General features: G+C 42.4%; 7 protein-coding genes across 8 annotated transcripts; 5 read left to right on the top strand and 2 right to left on the bottom strand.

Moving 5' to 3' along the window:
- Positions 1-214: 214 nt before the first annotated feature.
- On the bottom strand, positions 215-2,341 carry LOC6536597 (UDP-glycosyltransferase UGT4). The gene is made up of 2 exons (XM_002097137.4): positions 2,080-2,341; positions 215-1,698 (listed from the first exon to the last, which is right to left on the bottom strand). Exons 1-2 carry the CDS (start codon positions 2,339-2,341, stop codon positions 380-382), a joined length of 1,581 nt encoding a protein of 526 aa, XP_002097173.1. The 3' UTR covers positions 215-379.
- Positions 2,342-2,452: 111 nt separating this feature from the next.
- LOC6536596 (UDP-glycosyltransferase UGT5) lies at positions 2,453-4,497 on the top strand. Its single transcript, XM_002097136.4, has 2 exons — positions 2,453-2,774; positions 2,978-4,497. The coding sequence occupies exons 1-2, from the start codon at positions 2,453-2,455 to the stop codon at positions 4,318-4,320; spliced, it is 1,665 nt and encodes a 554-aa protein (XP_002097172.2). The 3' UTR covers positions 4,321-4,497.
- A 580-nt stretch (positions 4,498-5,077) lies between these two features.
- On the top strand, positions 5,078-7,157 carry LOC6536595 (UDP-glucosyltransferase 2). 2 transcript variants are annotated; one of them, XM_002097135.4, is made up of 3 exons: positions 5,078-5,207; positions 5,336-5,647; positions 5,703-7,157. In XM_002097135.4, exons 2-3 carry the CDS (start codon positions 5,374-5,376, stop codon positions 7,019-7,021), a joined length of 1,593 nt encoding a protein of 530 aa, XP_002097171.1. In that variant the 5' UTR covers positions 5,078-5,207; positions 5,336-5,373; the 3' UTR covers positions 7,022-7,157. The 2 variants fall into 2 exon arrangements, with proteins under 2 accessions (XP_002097171.1, XP_015047847.1); XM_015192361.3 differs by having other exon boundaries at positions 5,331-5,647.
- A 529-nt stretch (positions 7,158-7,686) lies between these two features.
- LOC6536594 (UDP-glucosyltransferase 2) lies at positions 7,687-9,474 on the top strand. The gene is made up of 2 exons (XM_002097134.3): positions 7,687-7,976; positions 8,041-9,474. Exons 1-2 carry the CDS (start codon positions 7,739-7,741, stop codon positions 9,360-9,362), a joined length of 1,560 nt encoding a protein of 519 aa, XP_002097170.1. The 5' UTR covers positions 7,687-7,738; the 3' UTR covers positions 9,363-9,474.
- Positions 9,475-9,838: 364 nt separating this feature from the next.
- On the top strand, positions 9,839-12,033 carry LOC6536593 (UDP-glucosyltransferase 2). Its single transcript, XM_039375704.1, has 2 exons — positions 9,839-10,484; positions 10,550-12,033. Exons 1-2 carry the CDS (start codon positions 10,244-10,246, stop codon positions 11,878-11,880), a joined length of 1,572 nt encoding a protein of 523 aa, XP_039231638.1. The 5' UTR covers positions 9,839-10,243; the 3' UTR covers positions 11,881-12,033.
- Positions 12,034-12,077: 44 nt separating this feature from the next.
- On the top strand, positions 12,078-13,845 carry LOC6536592 (UDP-glucosyltransferase 2). The gene is made up of 2 exons (XM_002097132.3): positions 12,078-12,367; positions 12,471-13,845. The coding sequence occupies exons 1-2, from the start codon at positions 12,127-12,129 to the stop codon at positions 13,808-13,810; spliced, it is 1,581 nt and encodes a 526-aa protein (XP_002097168.1). The 5' UTR covers positions 12,078-12,126; the 3' UTR covers positions 13,811-13,845.
- A 1,204-nt stretch (positions 13,846-15,049) lies between these two features.
- On the bottom strand, positions 15,050-16,980 carry LOC6536591 (juvenile hormone esterase). The gene is made up of 4 exons (XM_002097131.4): positions 15,942-16,980; positions 15,548-15,877; positions 15,357-15,489; positions 15,050-15,303 (listed from the first exon to the last, which is right to left on the bottom strand). Exons 1-4 carry the CDS (start codon positions 16,954-16,956, stop codon positions 15,129-15,131), a joined length of 1,653 nt encoding a protein of 550 aa, XP_002097167.1. The 5' UTR covers positions 16,957-16,980; the 3' UTR covers positions 15,050-15,128.
- Between the last annotated feature and the right edge of the window lie 356 nt (positions 16,981-17,336).

Raw genomic sequence — 17,336 nt, 5'->3', positions numbered from 1 at the left:
GTCATTTAACAGACTGATTAGATAAACCGCTATCAATGCAATGAGTTCACATATTTTTCGTTACTAGCGATTAAAATACGTTCATATCAGCATTCGCATACCATAAAATGTTTTAGATTCAGCTGTTGTAAATTTAAAAGCTGTAAGGCTGATCGGTGAATCATTGAATAAAGAGTTTGGTCGAACCTCACATTATATTGATAAGACCACAGTGTTTTAACATTAAATCTGCTTTTTATTTAAAACTAATTAGTCATATACAGTACATGTATGTAAAGCTAAAATAACACAGAACACCTTTGCCTAATACACTTTTTAAAACAAAAGGTGGCCGATTGGCAATGTCTTGGATTTTGCTGTTGCTAGGAATAACTTACTTTTATCTTACGATAGGCACATTCAATCGGTACTCAAGGTTTCTTGTTGCCAATGAGACTAGTTTCCAGCCGAGAAAGATAACAATAATAGCACTTAGTCCGATTCTGCCGAATAGAACAGAAACCACATCAACGTTATAGTATTGCATCAAGGACATTTCCTGCTCGGCGATTCTCATGTGATCGGCACCCTTGTGCCGCAGGATGTATTCAGTCCACCAAATCGCGGTTTTCATGGCCGACATGGGTTGGTCATGAAATCGTTGCGATAAATCCCTGACATTTTGTTTATAACTAGCATTGTACACGAGATCCTCAATGACCAGGACAATTTCGTCCCGGGAAAGGTTTGTATAATCCACAGTCCTGGCCACGCCCAATTTCTCCATTCGCTTGGTGTTTTGAAACTGATCGTAAAACAAAGGTATACAAAGCACGGGAACCGCATAGTGAACTGCCTCGATAAGGCTCAACAGACCAGCATGGGTAATAAATAGCTTTACATTAGGATGATTAAGTATCTCCCGTTGAGGAAACCATGTTCTAGAAATAACATTACTTGATTGGTTGACCATCGCTGGATGGTCACTCTTCCAAATCACTTGTAGTTTCAACTGCGCAAAGACCTCCGACATAGTAGCTCGCATATCTGGGGGCAACCAGTTATCCACTACTTGCAGGCCCATTGAAAAGTAGATAACTCCCTGTTCGGCTTCATCCAAAATTTTTTTAAGTTCAGCATCCAAGGTATGTGGTGCTTCGTCCAGATGCATACCCGCCACTTCTACGATATTGGGCACATTACTGCGCACGCGGCCCATGCTGAAATGCTGATTGATCAGGATCAGTGAGAATCTGCGGCGTAGGTCATGGATACTGGCGGTCAACCCGGGGAAGTGTTTCTTGTACAGATCTATTTGGCCCGGCAGGTAGATGAATCGCTCCACCAGGCGCTCCTCGGTTATGAAGATCAGGTTGTGCCACTTCTCCATCAGACTGTGGCCAGGTGAGTAGCCCAAGGCGGACATCGGTTCGTAGACACTTGGCGCCGAGTTCCCCACCAGAAAGTCTATGTTCCACGACGATCCGTAAGCGGCAATCCCCACCAGCGGTGCATTGAAGTGCTGCGAAAATCCGAAGAGGGCATCGTTGTGGGCCGCCTCCAAAATAATCAACGAATACTGCGCACTGGCGTTGTGGAGCAGCTGCTGCACGCCAGGATCCTCGAGGACGAACTTTGAACAATTGTAAAAGTATTCGGACACGAACTGAGCCTCCGTCCACTTAGTATTATGAACGTCGTAATCGTATTCCAGGAGCGCTGAAATCATAAAATAATTGGTTTGATAACGTATTTCGAAGTTTTTCTAGTTTAATGGCTCGTTTATTTATTTATTTGTGCGCTGTCTGCCCAACTCTTAAAACTTATATCAGCCATACCTGCAGTGCACCTAATATAAAAATAAAAAAATTAAGTCTATGACTAAGTTGAACTAGGCTAACAAATTTTATATTTGGCAAAGGCAAGCAAGAAGTGTAAAAAGAATGGTTTGATAATTCGAACCAATGCGATAACAAATCGCCAAATCGATGTTGCTGTTTTGATAAGCCAAAATTATTTTCAATAGTTCAGTCAGGCACTTTTTCTGTTCAGCAGTTCTTGGTAGTTATAGAGCTGTATATTTATGTAGAGAGTCATTACCTTCCATTAGCATATCCAATTTGGGCACTCGAATGTGATGGACACCCTCTATGGTGGGCATTATCGTAACGGCCGATATCAGAGTGACATGGTGACCCCGTTGGACAAGATTCCTAAGGTACGGAGTAATCAGCAAGTAGGACGAGCCAAAGGTGTATGAGAAAACAGCCAAAATATTTTCCGCATTGGCCAGCTTTGGACACAGAAGGCCCAAAAGCAGAATGGTGAGCAGTAGACCAGCAATACCCGGGCCGCCCAACATCTCACGTAATTCGACCGCACATGCCGATAGACGAAATGATACTACTTCGGTTTGGTCAAAATAAATGCTCTTCGGTGTAATCTAATCAGCGAACAAATAAAATGAGCAAATATGCACAAGAGTTCGGCTGAAAAAAACCCTTCAGTCAGTCAGTTTTCAAGCGGTCGCTCAATCGATATGTTTCCTTCGGGGCGATGGCTTGTCCCGATCTTTTGGCTCATTTCGAACTGGATCTGTTGGATACGCGGTTCGCGTATCCTCGTCATCGCCCCCTTTGATACCTACTCGCAATGTATGCTGGTGACACCCTATATACAGGCTCTACAAGATCGGGGTCACCAGCTGACGGTAATACACGCATTCAAGCACTGCATGCCACAAATCGAAAACGTGACCTTCATTCGAATATGGAATAATAATAACACTTATGCAGGTAAGGAACTAAGTCTAAATTGCCCTTTCAATCATTATCTTAGATTAGCTAATTCGTACTTTTACCGTACTCATACGCAAGATAATGAATTCCATTCTGTCGCAATTTGAAAATATCGAATTGCAGTCTTAACTATGTACAAAGATAATAACTTCGAAGCTGACATTTGCTATAAATGATTTTGTTTTCTATATTTACCGCAGAGTTCGAGGAATCCATGGTAATCGCTTCAGCTAGCAATAAGTGGGAAGAAATAAGTACCATTTCAAAGGTCATGGCTAATGTCACACTCAATGTACTCACTAACGTGGAAGTTCGAGCATTGATGCAATCGGGAATCACATTTGACGTGGTCGTCCTGGAAGCAGGATATAGTGACGTGCTTTACGGCATGGCCGCCCATTTTAATGCCACCCTGATCGGAATTTGCACCTGCGTGGCAGATTGGAATATAAACAATCTGGTGGGTTACACAACATCCACTTTAACAGAGCCAATAGTGCCATTTGGTGTGAAATCTATGAAAAACGTTTGGGATCGCATTTACAATTGGTTTTACACTTCCGAAGAGTGGCTGCTGATGAACTTGGTATTTCTACCGACACAGCGACTTGTCCACGATCACTTCTTCGGTCATCTGGAGAAGAGCTTCCTGGAGATCCGGCAAGACTTCGCATTAATGCTGCTAAATCAACACTTTAGCCTATTTCGGTCCAGGCCAAATGTGCCGGGAATGGTTGAAGTGGCTGGTCTACACATCCCCAAAGAGGATCCACAGCTGCCCAGCGATCTGCAAGTGTTCATCGATGAGGCAGAACATGGAGTAATCTTGTTTTCGCTGGGTCTGGAACAGCATATTAACGATTTGCCAATGAAAACTCAGGTAATTCTGGTGGAAACCTTTAAATCGATTCCACAGCGTGTGATTTGGAAGTTCGATGGTGAATCCACGGTGCCTCTTGATAGTAGCATCTACCACTCTAGTCTTTTGCCACAGCAAGCGATTTTGGCCCATCCAAACGTAAAGCTTTTTATAACTCATTGCGGAATCATGAGCGTTATTGAAGCTGCCTACTATGCGACGCCAGTTTTGGGCCTGCCATCGTTCTACGATCAATTCATCAATTTGGAAGTCATGAAAGAGGAGGAAGCAGCGCTGGAGTTGAACATCAATAGCTTGACAGTACAGGAGTTGAAGGATACTGTGGAGAGCCTTATAAACCAGCCGAAATACAGAGAGAATGCCTTAGCTATTTCCCAAAGGTTTAGGGATCAGCTCATGCATCCCATGGATACGGCCATTTATTGGACGGAGTACATTATACGCTACAAGGGTGCGAATCACATGAAAGTATCTCGCTCGCAGTTGAAGTTGTTCGAATACTATTTCTTGGACAATTTCATAATGGTCGGAATGCGGCTATTCTTGGTAGTGGCTATAGTTTTTGTAGTCCTTTCTAAAAGCAGAAGATGGCTTAATCATTTGTCTACAAAGAGCTTTTTACCTTATGCTGGTATTCAGAATAATAAGAAGGCAATATCTTAGGAATTTAATTAGGAGTTCTATTTAGATAAATACGACTTTTAAATAGAAATGTAGTTATTAAAATCACGAGAGATTATTTATGTACCTAAAAATGTTACTGTAAATATAATAAAATTTAAAAGATAATTATATAATATTTATATAATTATATAAAAACGAATAAATAAAAAATGTGCTTAGCTGCGCAGTGGAAATAAATATTTTGAACGGATTGTAATTATTTTATGTCTGTTGTTCAGGTTGATTACAGCAGGGACAGTGAATGATAAGCGAAATGGTAGCTTTATCTAATCTTAATAGCCCCTTTTTATTCGAGTGGTTCTAAGTTTTTTTTAGACTTATTTTATGGAACGTTTTAGTGCACGTCTGTGCCGTCCTGTATAATTACACAGAAATTTATATGATTGATTCCGATTTTTCAATACTAAATTATTAAATATACATAAGCTTTGGTTTTTCTATGAAATAATATAAATATAAAAATATATATTAGATAAAGAAGAAGTAAATACAATATTTGAGCTAAAGCCAAAAACTAAATTTACAAAGATATTCTATTAATTAGGGAATGTGTATATCTCTACACGAAATAAATGCTTTTCAGGCTCTCAGAGAAAACAAAAAATAGTTTAATAACGAATTCGAGAACTCATATACAACTGGAGAGTTCGAGAGCCAAAAGTTGATAAAGCGAGAACTAAAGAGAACCAGATTGAATGAAAGAGTGTCATTTGTTTCTCCTATCACCTACGTAACATCTGAATATTGTGAGTAAACAATCAACAAAGTTGTTTGAGTCAAGCCGGTGACGCTAAAAATATATACATACAAACATAAGTGTGCACTATTTGGAAACAACAAAAAGAGCGAACTGCGAATTTGTTTTGGTATGAATTAATAGGCCACTGCCTCGCTTCGTTGAACTTGCTTTGTGTAGAATGAGCAAATTTTGGGCGATTCTTCTTATCGTCATTCCCCGATAATTATATATAGAAAACTTTTTATTTTAGATTAGTTGTCGGTCGTCATCGAGTCGCTGTGGTTGCCTTGCAAATGGGTAGAATATGTTCTGGAACTGCTCTTGGCCTTCTGCTAATTGGCCTGTTATTGCTGTTCAGCGCGAATGCCGATGAGGGGGTTCAAAGTTCGCGTATATTGGCCGTGTTTCCCTTTCCCGGCCGATCGCAGTACATTTTCGCCGAGCAGTTTCTGAAGGAACTGGCCCATCGGGGTCACAATGTCACCGTAATCAATACCTTTGGCAGCGATGAAGCCGAGCCCAACTTTCGGGTGATTGGTGCCAAAAAAATTCACGAAATTATGGCGGGTAAGAAAAGTAGGTATTATTTCAATAAATTTATTAAAATTCGCATATATTACAGCATTTGGAAATGCCGATTACAATCAGGCGGCGACTCAATGGAAAGTGTTGACTATGACAACGGAGTTTCTCAATCTTCTGACCACAAGCGTCCTGGATGAGCCGGCTGTTAAGAATTTGCTGCACAGCGGCGAAAAATTCGATCTGGTTATTATGGAAACGGTGCAAACCGAAGCACTCTTTGGTTTGAGCCAGCATTTCGGAGCAGAGACCATAGGTATCTCATCATACGGCACAGACACGCACATCGATGAGTTAATGGGCAATCTATCGCCATTATCGTACAATCCCATGCTACTCTCATCGCGAACGGAGCGAATGGATATTAAGGATCGTCTGCGGAATGTGTTAGAAGCCTGTGTAATGTGGCTGCACAAGAGAGTTGTCCACCTGCCGACTCAGCGGGACCTGTATGTGAAATACTTTCCCACGGCCAGGAAGTCATTAGATGAAGTTTTGGACAGCTTTTCGCTAATGCTGCTGGGTCAGCACTTTTCCCTGAGCTATCCACGCCCCTATTTGCCCAATATGATTGAGGTGGGCGGACTGCATTTGCAACAGCAGCGAAAGGTGCAGCCCTTGGCAAAGGAATTGTCGGAATTTGTAGAGCAATCAGAAAAGGGAGTAATCTACTTCTCCATGGGATCCAACATCAAAAGCAAAGACTTGCCGCCAGCCACACGAAAAGTGCTAATGGAAACCTTCGCTAGTTTGCCGCAAAGAGTGCTGTGGAAATTCGAGGATGATCAATTGCCCGAAAAACCGAGTAATGTGTTCATCAGCAAATGGTTCCCCCAACCCGATATTCTGGCTCATCCGAATGTCAAGCTATTCATCACCCACGGCGGTCTATTAAGCACCATCGAGAGCATTTACTTTGGCAAACCCGTACTGGGACTGCCCATTTTCTACGATCAGCACTTGAATGTTCAGAGGGCCAAACAGGCGGGCTATGGTCTCAGTGCGGATATATGGAGTGCCAATGCCACCGAACTCACTTCTCTGATTCAAGAACTGCTGAGTAATGCCAGTTATGCAGCAGCAGCTCAGACTAAATCCAAATTATTCCGCGATCAGAAGGAAACCGCTTTGGAGCGCGCCATTTGGTGGACCGAGTACGTGTTGCGACACAAGGGCGCCAAACACTTGAGATGCGCCTCGCGGGATCTGGATTTCATTCAGTTCCACGGACTGGACACCTGGGGACTGCTCATTGCAGTCACTTTTGCATCCATACTGATCGTCGTAGTTGCGCTGAAATGCTTACAAAGGGGTCTCACTTATATAATCGCAAATCGTCGTAAATTGAAGACCCAGTAACCAATTAAAGTTGATTAACTATTTCAGTTTATGCCGCCACCGAGTTTTTAAACGTTCCATGTTAAACCGTAGTTACAAGCACCTGTGAACATAATAATACTATAGTTGTATTTCTAAATTAAAAGTCTAAAAATAAGTAAACATTTTAAATTCTTTGTGTTAACAATTAGTAGCAACTTATTAACATTCATTCAAAAACAACTACTGTCAAAACGTGAAATGCTATCATTATAATCATGTTGAGCACGCATGAACTTTGGCCTCTACTTAATCGTAGTTCAAAGCTCTATTAAAAACTGCACACTCAAAAAGGTATGTAATGCACAGTACAAAAAAAAATTGTATTTTATATGCTTAATGTTAATATGAGATTTCAAAGTAAAAGTAATCACTTTCTTTGTTTTAATGCAGTTTTCTGAGTTTTTAAACTCAAAACATAAAATGGCACCCTTTTTTCTTTGACTGTACACAATTGCTCATTCAGTAGAGCGATGTGTTTGTTTACGGGATTAAAGGGGATAGGATAGGGAAATAAATGGTGATAGGGTGCGACGGTGAGATGCGGATCGCCTACGAAATTCTCGTAATCTCATCTGTCCAGAATTGCTATTGCATGTCAGTGGCTCAGAGTGTTATCTAATAGCCTAGAACTATGTTGTGATGCGTTTGCCCGTTCAGTTTACAAAGTAAGATTGCGCAGTGCACACGATCTTCGAGATGCTCGCTCTGCGGATAAGTTTTCTGTTACTAACTCTGCCAGCCTATCTGCAGGCTGCCAGGATACTGGCCATATTTCCGTTTCCGGGGCCATCGCAGTATATAAATGTGGTACCCTATCTAAAGGAACTGGCTGGTCGGGGTCACCAGGTGACCTCGGTTAATGCGTTTCCGCAAAAAAAACCAGTGGCTAACTTTAGAGATGTTTTTATCTCGAAGGTTTTTGACAATTATAATGGTAAGACGATAAAAGCATATATATTAAACATTTTAAACTGAGTAAATGTTTAAAAAACTTCTAGAATTGGTAAACGACCTGAACAAACCCATGAATTTGTGGCAGGAGAACAACTTTATTAATAAATTCTTTCTGGACGTTACGCGCTGTGTTCTTACCAACAAGGAGGTTGCGGAAACCCTTTTGCCACCTGGAAAGGATCACTTCGATCTCATCATTGTGGAGGCTATACGCTCGGACGCCTACTACGGATTTGCGGCCCACTTTAATGCCCCTATAATTGGCATCTCCACCTTTGGCACTGATTGGAATATTGATGAGCTAGTGGGCAATGTATCGCCTCTATCGTATACTCCGCTGGTAACGGCGGGTCTCACGGATCGAATGAATTTCGCGGAGCGTGTGTCCAACTTTGTGGATACTACGATTGCCTGGCTTAACTACAAATTGATTCATATGCCAGAGCAGGAAAAGATGTATGCGAAATATTTTCCTGAGGCCTCGAAAAGGGTTCAACTCACCGATTTGAATAGAAACTTCTCCCTCGTATTGCTGAATCAGCACTTTTCGTTGAGTTTTCCGCGTCCGTACGTTCCGAACATGATTGAGGTTGGAGGCCTGCACATATCACACAAGCCAGCTCCTCTGCCCAAGGAATTGGAGGAGTTTATTCAGGGTTCCGGAGAGCAGGGTGTGATCTACTTTTCGCTGGGCTCTAATGTTCTGAGTAAGGATCTACCGGAAGAAAGAAGAGATCTTATCCTGAAAACCTTCGCCAGTTTGCCACAGCGTGTGCTCTGGAAATTCGAGGACGACAAGTTGCCTGGCAAGCCGGCCAATGTATTCATCAGCAAATGGTTTCCTCAGCCAGATATTCTGGCCCATCCGAAGGTCAAGCTCTTTATCACCCACGGCGGATTGCTGAGCACCATCGAGAGCATTCATCATGGCAAGCCCGTCTTGGGTCTGCCCTTCTTCTACGACCAATTCCTGAACGTAAGGCGGGCCACGCAGGCAGGCTTTGGATTGGGACTCGATCACAAGACAATGACACAGCAGGAACTTAAGGGAACCATCGAGCGATTGATCAAGGAGCCGAGATTTGGCCAGATTGCCAGGCAGATGTCGGAGCGATATCGGGATCAGCCAATGAGTCCACTGGACACCGCCATTTGGTGGACGGAATACGTTCTGCGGCACAAAGGAGCCCATCACATGAGAGTGGCTGGCCAGGACTTGGGTTTCTTCGCCTACCACAGCTTGGATGTCATTGGAGTCCTTTTGGGCGGAGCTCTGCTGATTGTTGCGACCATTGTGGGCGTTCTTTGGAAAGCAGCCAAGTTTTCAGGTTTGGGAAATTCCAAGAAAAAGCAAAAAACCAAGTAAAACAGGGATTTTTCGAAGCAAAGAATTCGTGATATTTGTAAATGGAACTTTAAAATTACAGCAATTTAATCTAAATAAAGGAAATAAAAGAACCTAAGTAAGATAATTAAAAGTCTCTGCCATTTTAAATGGAGCAGATTAGCAAGATAAAATTGTTTGATATTCTCGCAAATTTGTATACCCGTTACTCGTAGAGAAAAAGGGTATACTAGATTCGTTAAAAAGTATGTAACAGGCAGTAGGAAGCGTTTCCGACCATATAAAGTATATATATTCTTGATCAGGATCTATAGCTGAGTCGATCTGGCCATGTCCGTCCGTCCGTCTGTCCGTCTGAACGTCGAGATCTCAGGAACTATAAAAGCTAGAAAGTTGAGATTAGGCATACAGACTCCAGAGACATAGACGCCGCGCAAGTTTGTCGATGTATATTGCCACGCCCACTCTCACGCCCACAAACCGCCAAAAACTGTCAGTGTTGAAGACTCTCCTTCGCACTTTCACTGAGTAACGGGTATCAGATAGTCAGGGAACTCGACTAAAGCGTTCTCTCTTGTTTCTGTTGCAAAGACTAAGTGAATCCAGAGGGAGTTTCAAAACTAAGTAAAGCACGTGTTTATTTTAAACTAACTTTTAAACGAACTTTACATTTATAAGGTCTAGCCTTGGGTATAAATTATATTTGACTTATTTGTAGAGGCCAGAAAGTTATGGAGCAGATAAGCGAGTATGTTGCTTTATATAAAAGTTAGTATCTCTTGGTAATAATTTGTAAAATCTCTGTCTGGAGCTGATAAAACATATCAGCCAGACGGAGTATGTTGTGCTAACCTTACAATTCAGTCTTCTGGCTGAACTACAGGCAAAAGATACCTATAAGTATGTTGCTTCTGAGATCGATAGTTTTGGTGGTGGTCCTTCTGCCTGTATTACTGGATGGAGCCCGTATCCTCGGTTTGTTTCCCATACCCAGCCACTCGCACTACTATCACGCCTTACCTTATCTTAAGAAATTGGCATCTTTGGGCCATGAAGTAACTTCTGTAAGCCCATTCCCATTGAAAGAACCTGTGAGTAATATACACGATATCCCCGTTCCGGAGTTGTTTGACAACATAGAGGGTAAGTAATACTTAAATGTTACTTAAATATCCATATTCAAAAATATATCTTAAATATCTTTTAAGAAATTGTTGGCAATTTAACCAACCGAAAGGGCACATGGAATGAATACGAATATATCAACAAGTATACCCTGACTCTTGTAAAGAAAGTGCTAGAAAATGACGGAGTGCGTCGCGAGATTTTGCAGCCAGGAAATGTCCAGTTTGATCTGATTATTGTGGATCTTTGGCGGCTGGATGCTCTCTATGGTTTTGCGGCCCATTTCGATGCCCCAATAATTGGCATTGCTTCCTTTGGAACTGATTGGAAGATTGACGAACTAGTGGGCAACGTTTCACCATTGTCATACCTGCAGTCTCCCTCTTTTAACTGGTTTGATCTTGATTCTTATGGAGGACGTGTGGCACACTTTGTTGATCAGTCCCTAGCTTGGATTAACTGGCACTGGCGGCACGAGGAAAAGCACGAGGCACTCTACAGGGAGTACTTTCCAAAAATTGCCGATAAACGTCCTTTGTCCGAGATCACACGAAATTTCGCCGTGATTTTGGTTAACCAACACTTTACGTTGGCTCCACCACGTCCATATGCTCCGAATGTTATTGAAGTCGGGGGAATGCATATTAATAAAGAGCCTAAAGCTTTGCCGCAGGAGTTGGAGGACTTTATCCAAGGAGCTGGTGAGCATGGAGTAATTTACTTTTCGCTTGGCACCAATGTTAGAAGTAAAAATCTGGCCGAGGATCGCAGACGAATATTGATTGACACATTTGCCAGCCTGCCACAGCGCATCTTGTGGAAATTCGAAGCTGATGAGCTGTCGGATATACCCTCAAATGTTCTAATTAGCTCATGGTTTCCGCAGCAGGATATTCTGGCTCATCCGAAGGTAAAGCTGTTTATCACTCACGGAGGCTTACAGAGCACAGTCGAATGTATTCACCATGGTAAACCGATGCTGGGATTGCCTTTCTTTTACGATCAGTTCAGAAATATGGAACACATCAAAGCACTGGGCATTGGTTTAGTTCTTAATTATAAGGATATGACAAGCGATGAGTTTAAGGACAGCATTCTTCGGTTACTGACAGAGAAAAGTTTTGATGTCACGGCAAGAACAACATCAGGCAGATATCTGGATCAACCCATGAATCCTTTGGATACGGCGATCTGGTGGACTCACTACGTCCTACGTCACAAGGGAGCACCTTATATGCGGGTAGCGGGCAGGGATTTGGACTTTATTACTTATCACAGTCTGGATGTTTTGGGTACTTTTCTCCTTGGCTTTTTGGTAACCTTTGGCATTGTTGTCTTCTGTGTAATTAAACTGTTAAATACTATCCTTAATAGTAAAAAAACAAATCGGTCATCTAAGCAGAAAGTAAATTAAATTAGAAATATATAAAACATTTTCGACCCATTGGGGAATAAATATCTGTGTACACTCAAAGAATGATGGATTTATAACATATAGATTGGGGAGATGTAAGCATGTTGACATAATGCCGTATTAAATAATACTTCCGCATACTCTTATCGGTTTAATCTTATCAATTTATACGTTAACATGGCTCGTGGCTTAAATTACATTTAGTCTTCGGTGAGATCTTGAGGAAAGCACCGCTCCGGTTTGAAAATGCTGGCGTCGGGTTTGTGTTCCCTGCTAATTTTACAACTGCCTGGTTTCTTGTACGGAGCTCGCATTTTGGCTTTGTTTCCGGTACCCTCCCACTCGCATTACCATCATGCCCTTCCATATCTCAAAAACTTGGCTTCATTGGGGCACGAAATAACTTCAGTAAGTCCGTATCCATCTGAAGAGCCAGTGAACAATATATACGATATTCATATTCCAGAGGTTTTAAATAGTTATGACGGTAAGTAAGGAAATCGGAATGATGGATAAAAGTTTTTCGTTTCATTAAAAGAAATCATAAAAACAATCCCATTATTTTTGGATTTCGTTTATATTTTTTTCAGAACTATTGAAAGCAATGACAACCCCCAAAAGCATGTGGAAGTCCATCGACGTAACCAATGAATTTGTGTACAATATTACCAAAGCTGTATTTAACAACGACGGAGTGCGGCGAGAGATACTCAGGCCGGGAAAGGCTCAGTTTGACCTTATTATTGTGGACATATGGAAGTACGATGCTTTTTATGGCCTTGCCGCCTATTTTGAGGCCCCAATTATTGGATTAGCTCCCTGTGGAACCGACTGGAAAATCGAAGAAAAGGTGGCTAATCCATCGCCGATTTCCTACCTTCAGTCCCCCTCATCTTACTTTTACGAACTGGACACTTTTACTGGTCGACTGGCACACTTTGTGGAACGATCTATTTCTTGGTTAAACTGGCATTTGCGTTATGAGAAAAAGCATGAGACTCTATACAAGAAGTATTTTCCGAATATAGCTGAAAGAAAGCCACTATCTGAAGTTAGCCCAAACATTGCTTTAGTTCTTGTAAGTCAACATTTTACCTTAGGGCCACCGCGTCCATATGTTCCGAATGTAATCGAAGTCGGTGGAATGCATATTGATCAAGAACCAAAGGACTTGCCCCAGGAATTGGAGGACTTCATCCAAGGTGCTGGTGAACATGGAGTAATTTACTTTTCTCTGGGGACCAATGTTAGGATTAAAAATATGGTAAAGGACAGGAACAGAATATTGTTAGAAGTATTTGCCAGCCTGCCACTGCGCATTTTGTGGAAGTTCGAGGATGAAGAACTGTTAGATATACCCTCGAATGTCCTAATTCGCAAATGGTTACCGCAACAGGACATCCTGGCCCACTCGAAAGTGAAACTTTTTATAACCCACGGAGGTATGCAGAGCACCATTGAAAGCATTCACTATGGCAAACCCATGCTGGGATTGCCCTTCTTTTACGACCAGTTTGGAAACGTGGAACACATTAAGAAACAGGGATTAGGCCTGACTTTGAGCTACCAGGATATGACAGGTGAGGAGCTGAAGGACACCATTCTCCAGTTGCTAACAGAGAAGAGTTTCGAGACCACGGCAAGGATAGCAGCTGCTCGGTATCGAGATCAACCTATGAAGCCTCTGGAGACGGCAGTCTGGTGGACGCACTACGTCCTACGTCACAAGGGAGCACCTCATATGCGGGTGGCCGGAAGCAAATTGAACTTCTTCACCTACCACAGTCTAGATGTCCTCGGCACTGTCCTTCTTGCAATTATAGTTATTCCACTTATTCTGGTTATATTTGTTCTTAGTGTTTGCAAGACTTTAAGAAATATCTTACCACGTGCAGTTGTTAAGATAAAACGAAAGCAGAAAGTTCGTTAGCTACTTAGTAAGACCTAAAATATATGTTTGCACAATAAATATCGTTAGTGCATTGTTTTTATTGTTAAGGGGGCATTTTTCGAATTCGTACGAATCGTTATCAGTTTATAGCTACTACCCCCGCTATAATGGCACACGTATAACCAACCACCTATGGCCAAATGAAACCCAGTGAGACGCCGCGATTCCCAGTTTGCTTTCACCGCAGATAGAGCACCAAAATGATGATGGGGTATTATGTATGATGCGCGTATTTATATTATAACGATGCTTTTCTGGTCGCACGCAAAGCTGCTCGATTGGCGTCCAGTGAATTATGGAATACGCATTCAAATATTTGCATGTGTGTGGGCTGGGCGTGAGTGCCGGTTTGAGCGCATTTATTAACCGCTGCCAATCAGTTGCATACGCTGCGTATGCGTAATATTAAATTGCACGGAGTCACTTCCGTTGGATTGGTTTGGTTCATTTGGGTTTGGGCTGGTGCTTTTGACTGTATTTGGCCGCATTGCCAAATGCGTAATCAAAAATTCATGAGCTATATAAATGTGGTGTGGCTGGAATTGCCATTAGCTCTGTGTGTTTTGTGTTGGCATGCAAATGTGGATAATTTCATGCGATTTAGGGCTGCATTTGCCGACCCCCATTGCTCCGGCTCTTAACCCTGCCGACCCTTCAAATGTCCCCCGTGGTCGGTCAGCGGAGACGGGGCTATTTAATGATGTCCTGTTTTGTGGTTCGACGCGTTTTTAATGAGATGTTGATTATCGTCAACGGAAACTGCTGAATTGATTATTTGACAAAAACCTAGCCGAAAATCGGACGCTTAATTGCAGCCAAAAAAAAAAGGCTCACAATTTGGTTTTTCAGTTCTTGAACCGAGCTATTATTTACGCAATGTCAGCAATTCCAATTTGCAGTCTCGGAAATGTTTCCAAATATCAGCTCACTTCTTGACTGCATCTAATCGGTAACTTGTCCAAGCAAATCGGTCGGTTCACTGGGTTTTCTTTTCACAGTTCGCTTTTTGTCTCGTGTTTTTACAACAATTTGTGCTGGCGACAAGTCGAGAAAATCCGAACTGCTGCTGCAAATTGCTGAAAATATACTCAATGCTCGTTCACCTGGCGATAGTTATGCGTTCAACTATTTTGTCATTTTTGTTTGTTAATTTGTGTGAATTGTGTCCCGAAGAGATGAGTATGTCACCTGCATTTCGTTTTGATTTAGCTTCCAAGGTTGAAAATTGAAGTGTCAGCTTTAATCAGAAGAGGTTTACATATTTTTTGATGGAATATTTAGTTTGTAAATTAGATGCTTAGTGAAAGCTTGAAAGTGGAAATAGTTCCTCCCAGATTTGAAACCGATTCAAAAAGAAACCGCCAGTTTTTGCCGTGAGGTTATTGCCAATTTCTAGATAACCTTTATCTTGCGAATTGTACAGCGGCCAGTTCAAATCTTTAAGATATTCATCGTTTTTGTTGTGAGGATCACTAAGGAAAGCAGATTATTAGAATAAGCTAAAACTGAAAAGTATTAAACTTACCCCTTCTGAGCAAACTCAGTCCACATACGCGTCAATCGCTCAATCATAAAATTTTCGGGATCCTCTCGCTTCAACAAAGGACTCAAAAGGCCCACATGGAATAAATATATAAGCTCGTCATGGTGAACGGGACCTATTAAAATAATAATAAATATAAATACACAATATTTACCCAAATTATAGCTGCTTACCTATGGTTTCCTGGTTATCGGGATTTTTCAAGAAGGTATATCTGCCCTTGTAACGAAACAGATATGTGTAAATGGGTGTGTGGGGGGACATCAGCTGAAGAAACCGATGGAAGGACACGCCAATCAAGGCATCGCTTAAGAGTTCACCCATACCCTTCAGGGACTTCGGATACTCCAGCTTGTCCAAACTTTCCGGCATGTATTTCTCCCTCAAAACTCGACTGGCTGCCCGTGATTGGGTTGAGTTTGGTTCCAAGAGCAAAGCAATTGGAGCATATTGTTCCCAATCCGTATTGTAGCGGCTAACAATGCTTTCATTTCGCAGATCAACTGTAAGGAATAAATAGAATGGTTTGTTTCATTTTCCTTGAGCCGCTTTTAAAGTCATACTTACAGAAAGCTCCCGAAAGGAACTCAAACTCCGTTATGCCGGTGATGAGGGGTACCTTGTAGAAGTCGCCACGTCGTGCTGTCTTGAAGGGACTCTCGATGAGGTAGCGTTCCTGCCCGAAATCCTCCTCCACAACGATTCTCCAGTTGAGCACGGGATTCCAGCCGAACTCGAACATGCCATTGTAGGTGCTCACATAATCCAAGTAGGGCTTTCGCCTCATACACTCCACCATTTCCGCGATGGATTCCTGTGGGCACTTCAATAGTCCAGCCTGACGTTTGGCCAATCGAAGATCATTGTCCTTGAAAGGTATCGGTCCATATGGAGCAGCACTCATGCAGATGCCTCGATGGAAGAGACCCCGCGACATGGGCGATAGCATGTGCAGAGCTACGCTAATGCTACCGGCACTATAACCCAAAAGGGTTACACTACCGGGATCGCCGCCAAATCGATGGATGTGCCGCTGGATCCAGCGCAAGGCCAGGACCTGGTCCTTGAGACCGGCATTGCCAGGTGCTTCCTTACTTCCGGTGGCCAGGAATCCCAAGCTGCCCAGCCGGTAATTTAGCGACACCAAGACGCAGTCGCGATCCATGAAGTGCTCGGGTCCGGCCAAATATTTACTCTGTCCGGAGAAGACATAGAAGCCTCCGGGATGCAGGAACACGATCACAGGTCGCCGGCCCTTCAAATCTTTTGTATACACATTAAGTCTCAGACAGTCCTCAGATACATCGGTCATATTATCCCACGGTTGCGGGCACATCGGTCCATCCTCACTGGCATCGAAGGTTGTCGGGGACCAGGGCTTCACTGCCTGTGGATTCACGAATCGCAAATCCCCCAGCGGTGGCTCTGCATACCGAATGCCTCGGAAGGCGTGAAAGGTTACACCCAATCTGGAGGTCAGATTGGCTCCTCGCACCCGTCCCAGTTCGGTGTCCACTTCGATGGAGAGAACCGATGAACTGGCCAGCAGAACCAGCAGTTCCACTACGAATAACTTCAGCATTTTGCTGTTTACCCTCAACTGAGTTGTAAAAGTTTCCGTTGTCGTTTTTATACTAAATCTTGTGGCTGAAATTGCTTTTGGGGCTTTACCCAGATGTGATTGCAAGCCGATGTGATGTGCGTTCAGATTCATACCTATACGACACGATGGTGTGCAGCTGAATAGGGGCTCCAGGTAAGAACAAAGGAATGCGGGAAACAGCTGCATAACAGTTTGCTTGTTTCGCATTTTAAGAAGTTTAAGCTTTAAAGCTCTGTAAATATAAATACGTTTATTATAAATGCAGTTTACTACCGATTAATAAATATTTGTGATATAACTCATTATATGTTATAAAAAAGATAAATTAGCTTCCAATTATTATTTTATTATTATATTAT

The sequence above is a fragment of the Drosophila yakuba genome, chromosome 3R (assembly GCF_016746365.2).
Source record: "Drosophila yakuba strain Tai18E2 chromosome 3R, Prin_Dyak_Tai18E2_2.1, whole genome shotgun sequence".
In the NCBI taxonomy this organism is placed as follows: domain Eukaryota; kingdom Metazoa; phylum Arthropoda; class Insecta; order Diptera; family Drosophilidae; genus Drosophila; species Drosophila yakuba.
The sequence above is the reverse complement of the archived record's forward strand: the minus strand, read 5'-3'. Positions and strand labels throughout refer to the sequence as shown.

Coding starts and splice junctions, on each gene's coding strand:
- LOC6536597 (XM_002097137.4), bottom strand. CDS start 2,341: ATGTTGGGCGGCCCGGGTATTGCTGGTCTACTGCTCACCATTCTGCTT. Junction 1,699..2,079: donor ATTGGATATGCTAATGGAAG/GTAATGACTCTC, acceptor TTATGATTTCAG/CGCTCCTGGAATACGATTAC.
- LOC6536596 (XM_002097136.4), top strand. CDS start 2,453: ATGCACAAGAGTTCGGCTGAAAAAAACCCTTCAGTCAGTCAGTTTTCA. Junction 2,775..2,977: donor TAATAATAACACTTATGCAG/GTAAGGAACTAA, acceptor TATTTACCGCAG/AGTTCGAGGAATCCATGGTA.
- LOC6536595 (XM_002097135.4), top strand. CDS start 5,374: ATGGGTAGAATATGTTCTGGAACTGCTCTTGGCCTTCTGCTAATTGGC. Junction 5,648..5,702: donor AATTCACGAAATTATGGCGG/GTAAGAAAAGTA, acceptor CATATATTACAG/CATTTGGAAATGCCGATTAC.
- LOC6536594 (XM_002097134.3), top strand. CDS start 7,739: ATGCTCGCTCTGCGGATAAGTTTTCTGTTACTAACTCTGCCAGCCTAT. Junction 7,977..8,040: donor GGTTTTTGACAATTATAATG/GTAAGACGATAA, acceptor AAAAACTTCTAG/AATTGGTAAACGACCTGAAC.
- LOC6536593 (XM_039375704.1), top strand. CDS start 10,244: ATGTTGCTTCTGAGATCGATAGTTTTGGTGGTGGTCCTTCTGCCTGTA. Junction 10,485..10,549: donor GTTGTTTGACAACATAGAGG/GTAAGTAATACT, acceptor ATATCTTTTAAG/AAATTGTTGGCAATTTAACC.
- LOC6536592 (XM_002097132.3), top strand. CDS start 12,127: ATGCTGGCGTCGGGTTTGTGTTCCCTGCTAATTTTACAACTGCCTGGT. Junction 12,368..12,470: donor GGTTTTAAATAGTTATGACG/GTAAGTAAGGAA, acceptor TATTTTTTTCAG/AACTATTGAAAGCAATGACA.
- LOC6536591 (XM_002097131.4), bottom strand. CDS start 16,956: ATGCTGAAGTTATTCGTAGTGGAACTGCTGGTTCTGCTGGCCAGTTCA. Junction 15,490..15,547: donor CGATAACCAGGAAACCATAG/GTAAGCAGCTAT, acceptor TTATTTTAATAG/GTCCCGTTCACCATGACGAG. Junction 15,304..15,356: donor ACTGAGTTTGCTCAGAAGGG/GTAAGTTTAATA, acceptor TGCTTTCCTTAG/TGATCCTCACAACAAAAACG.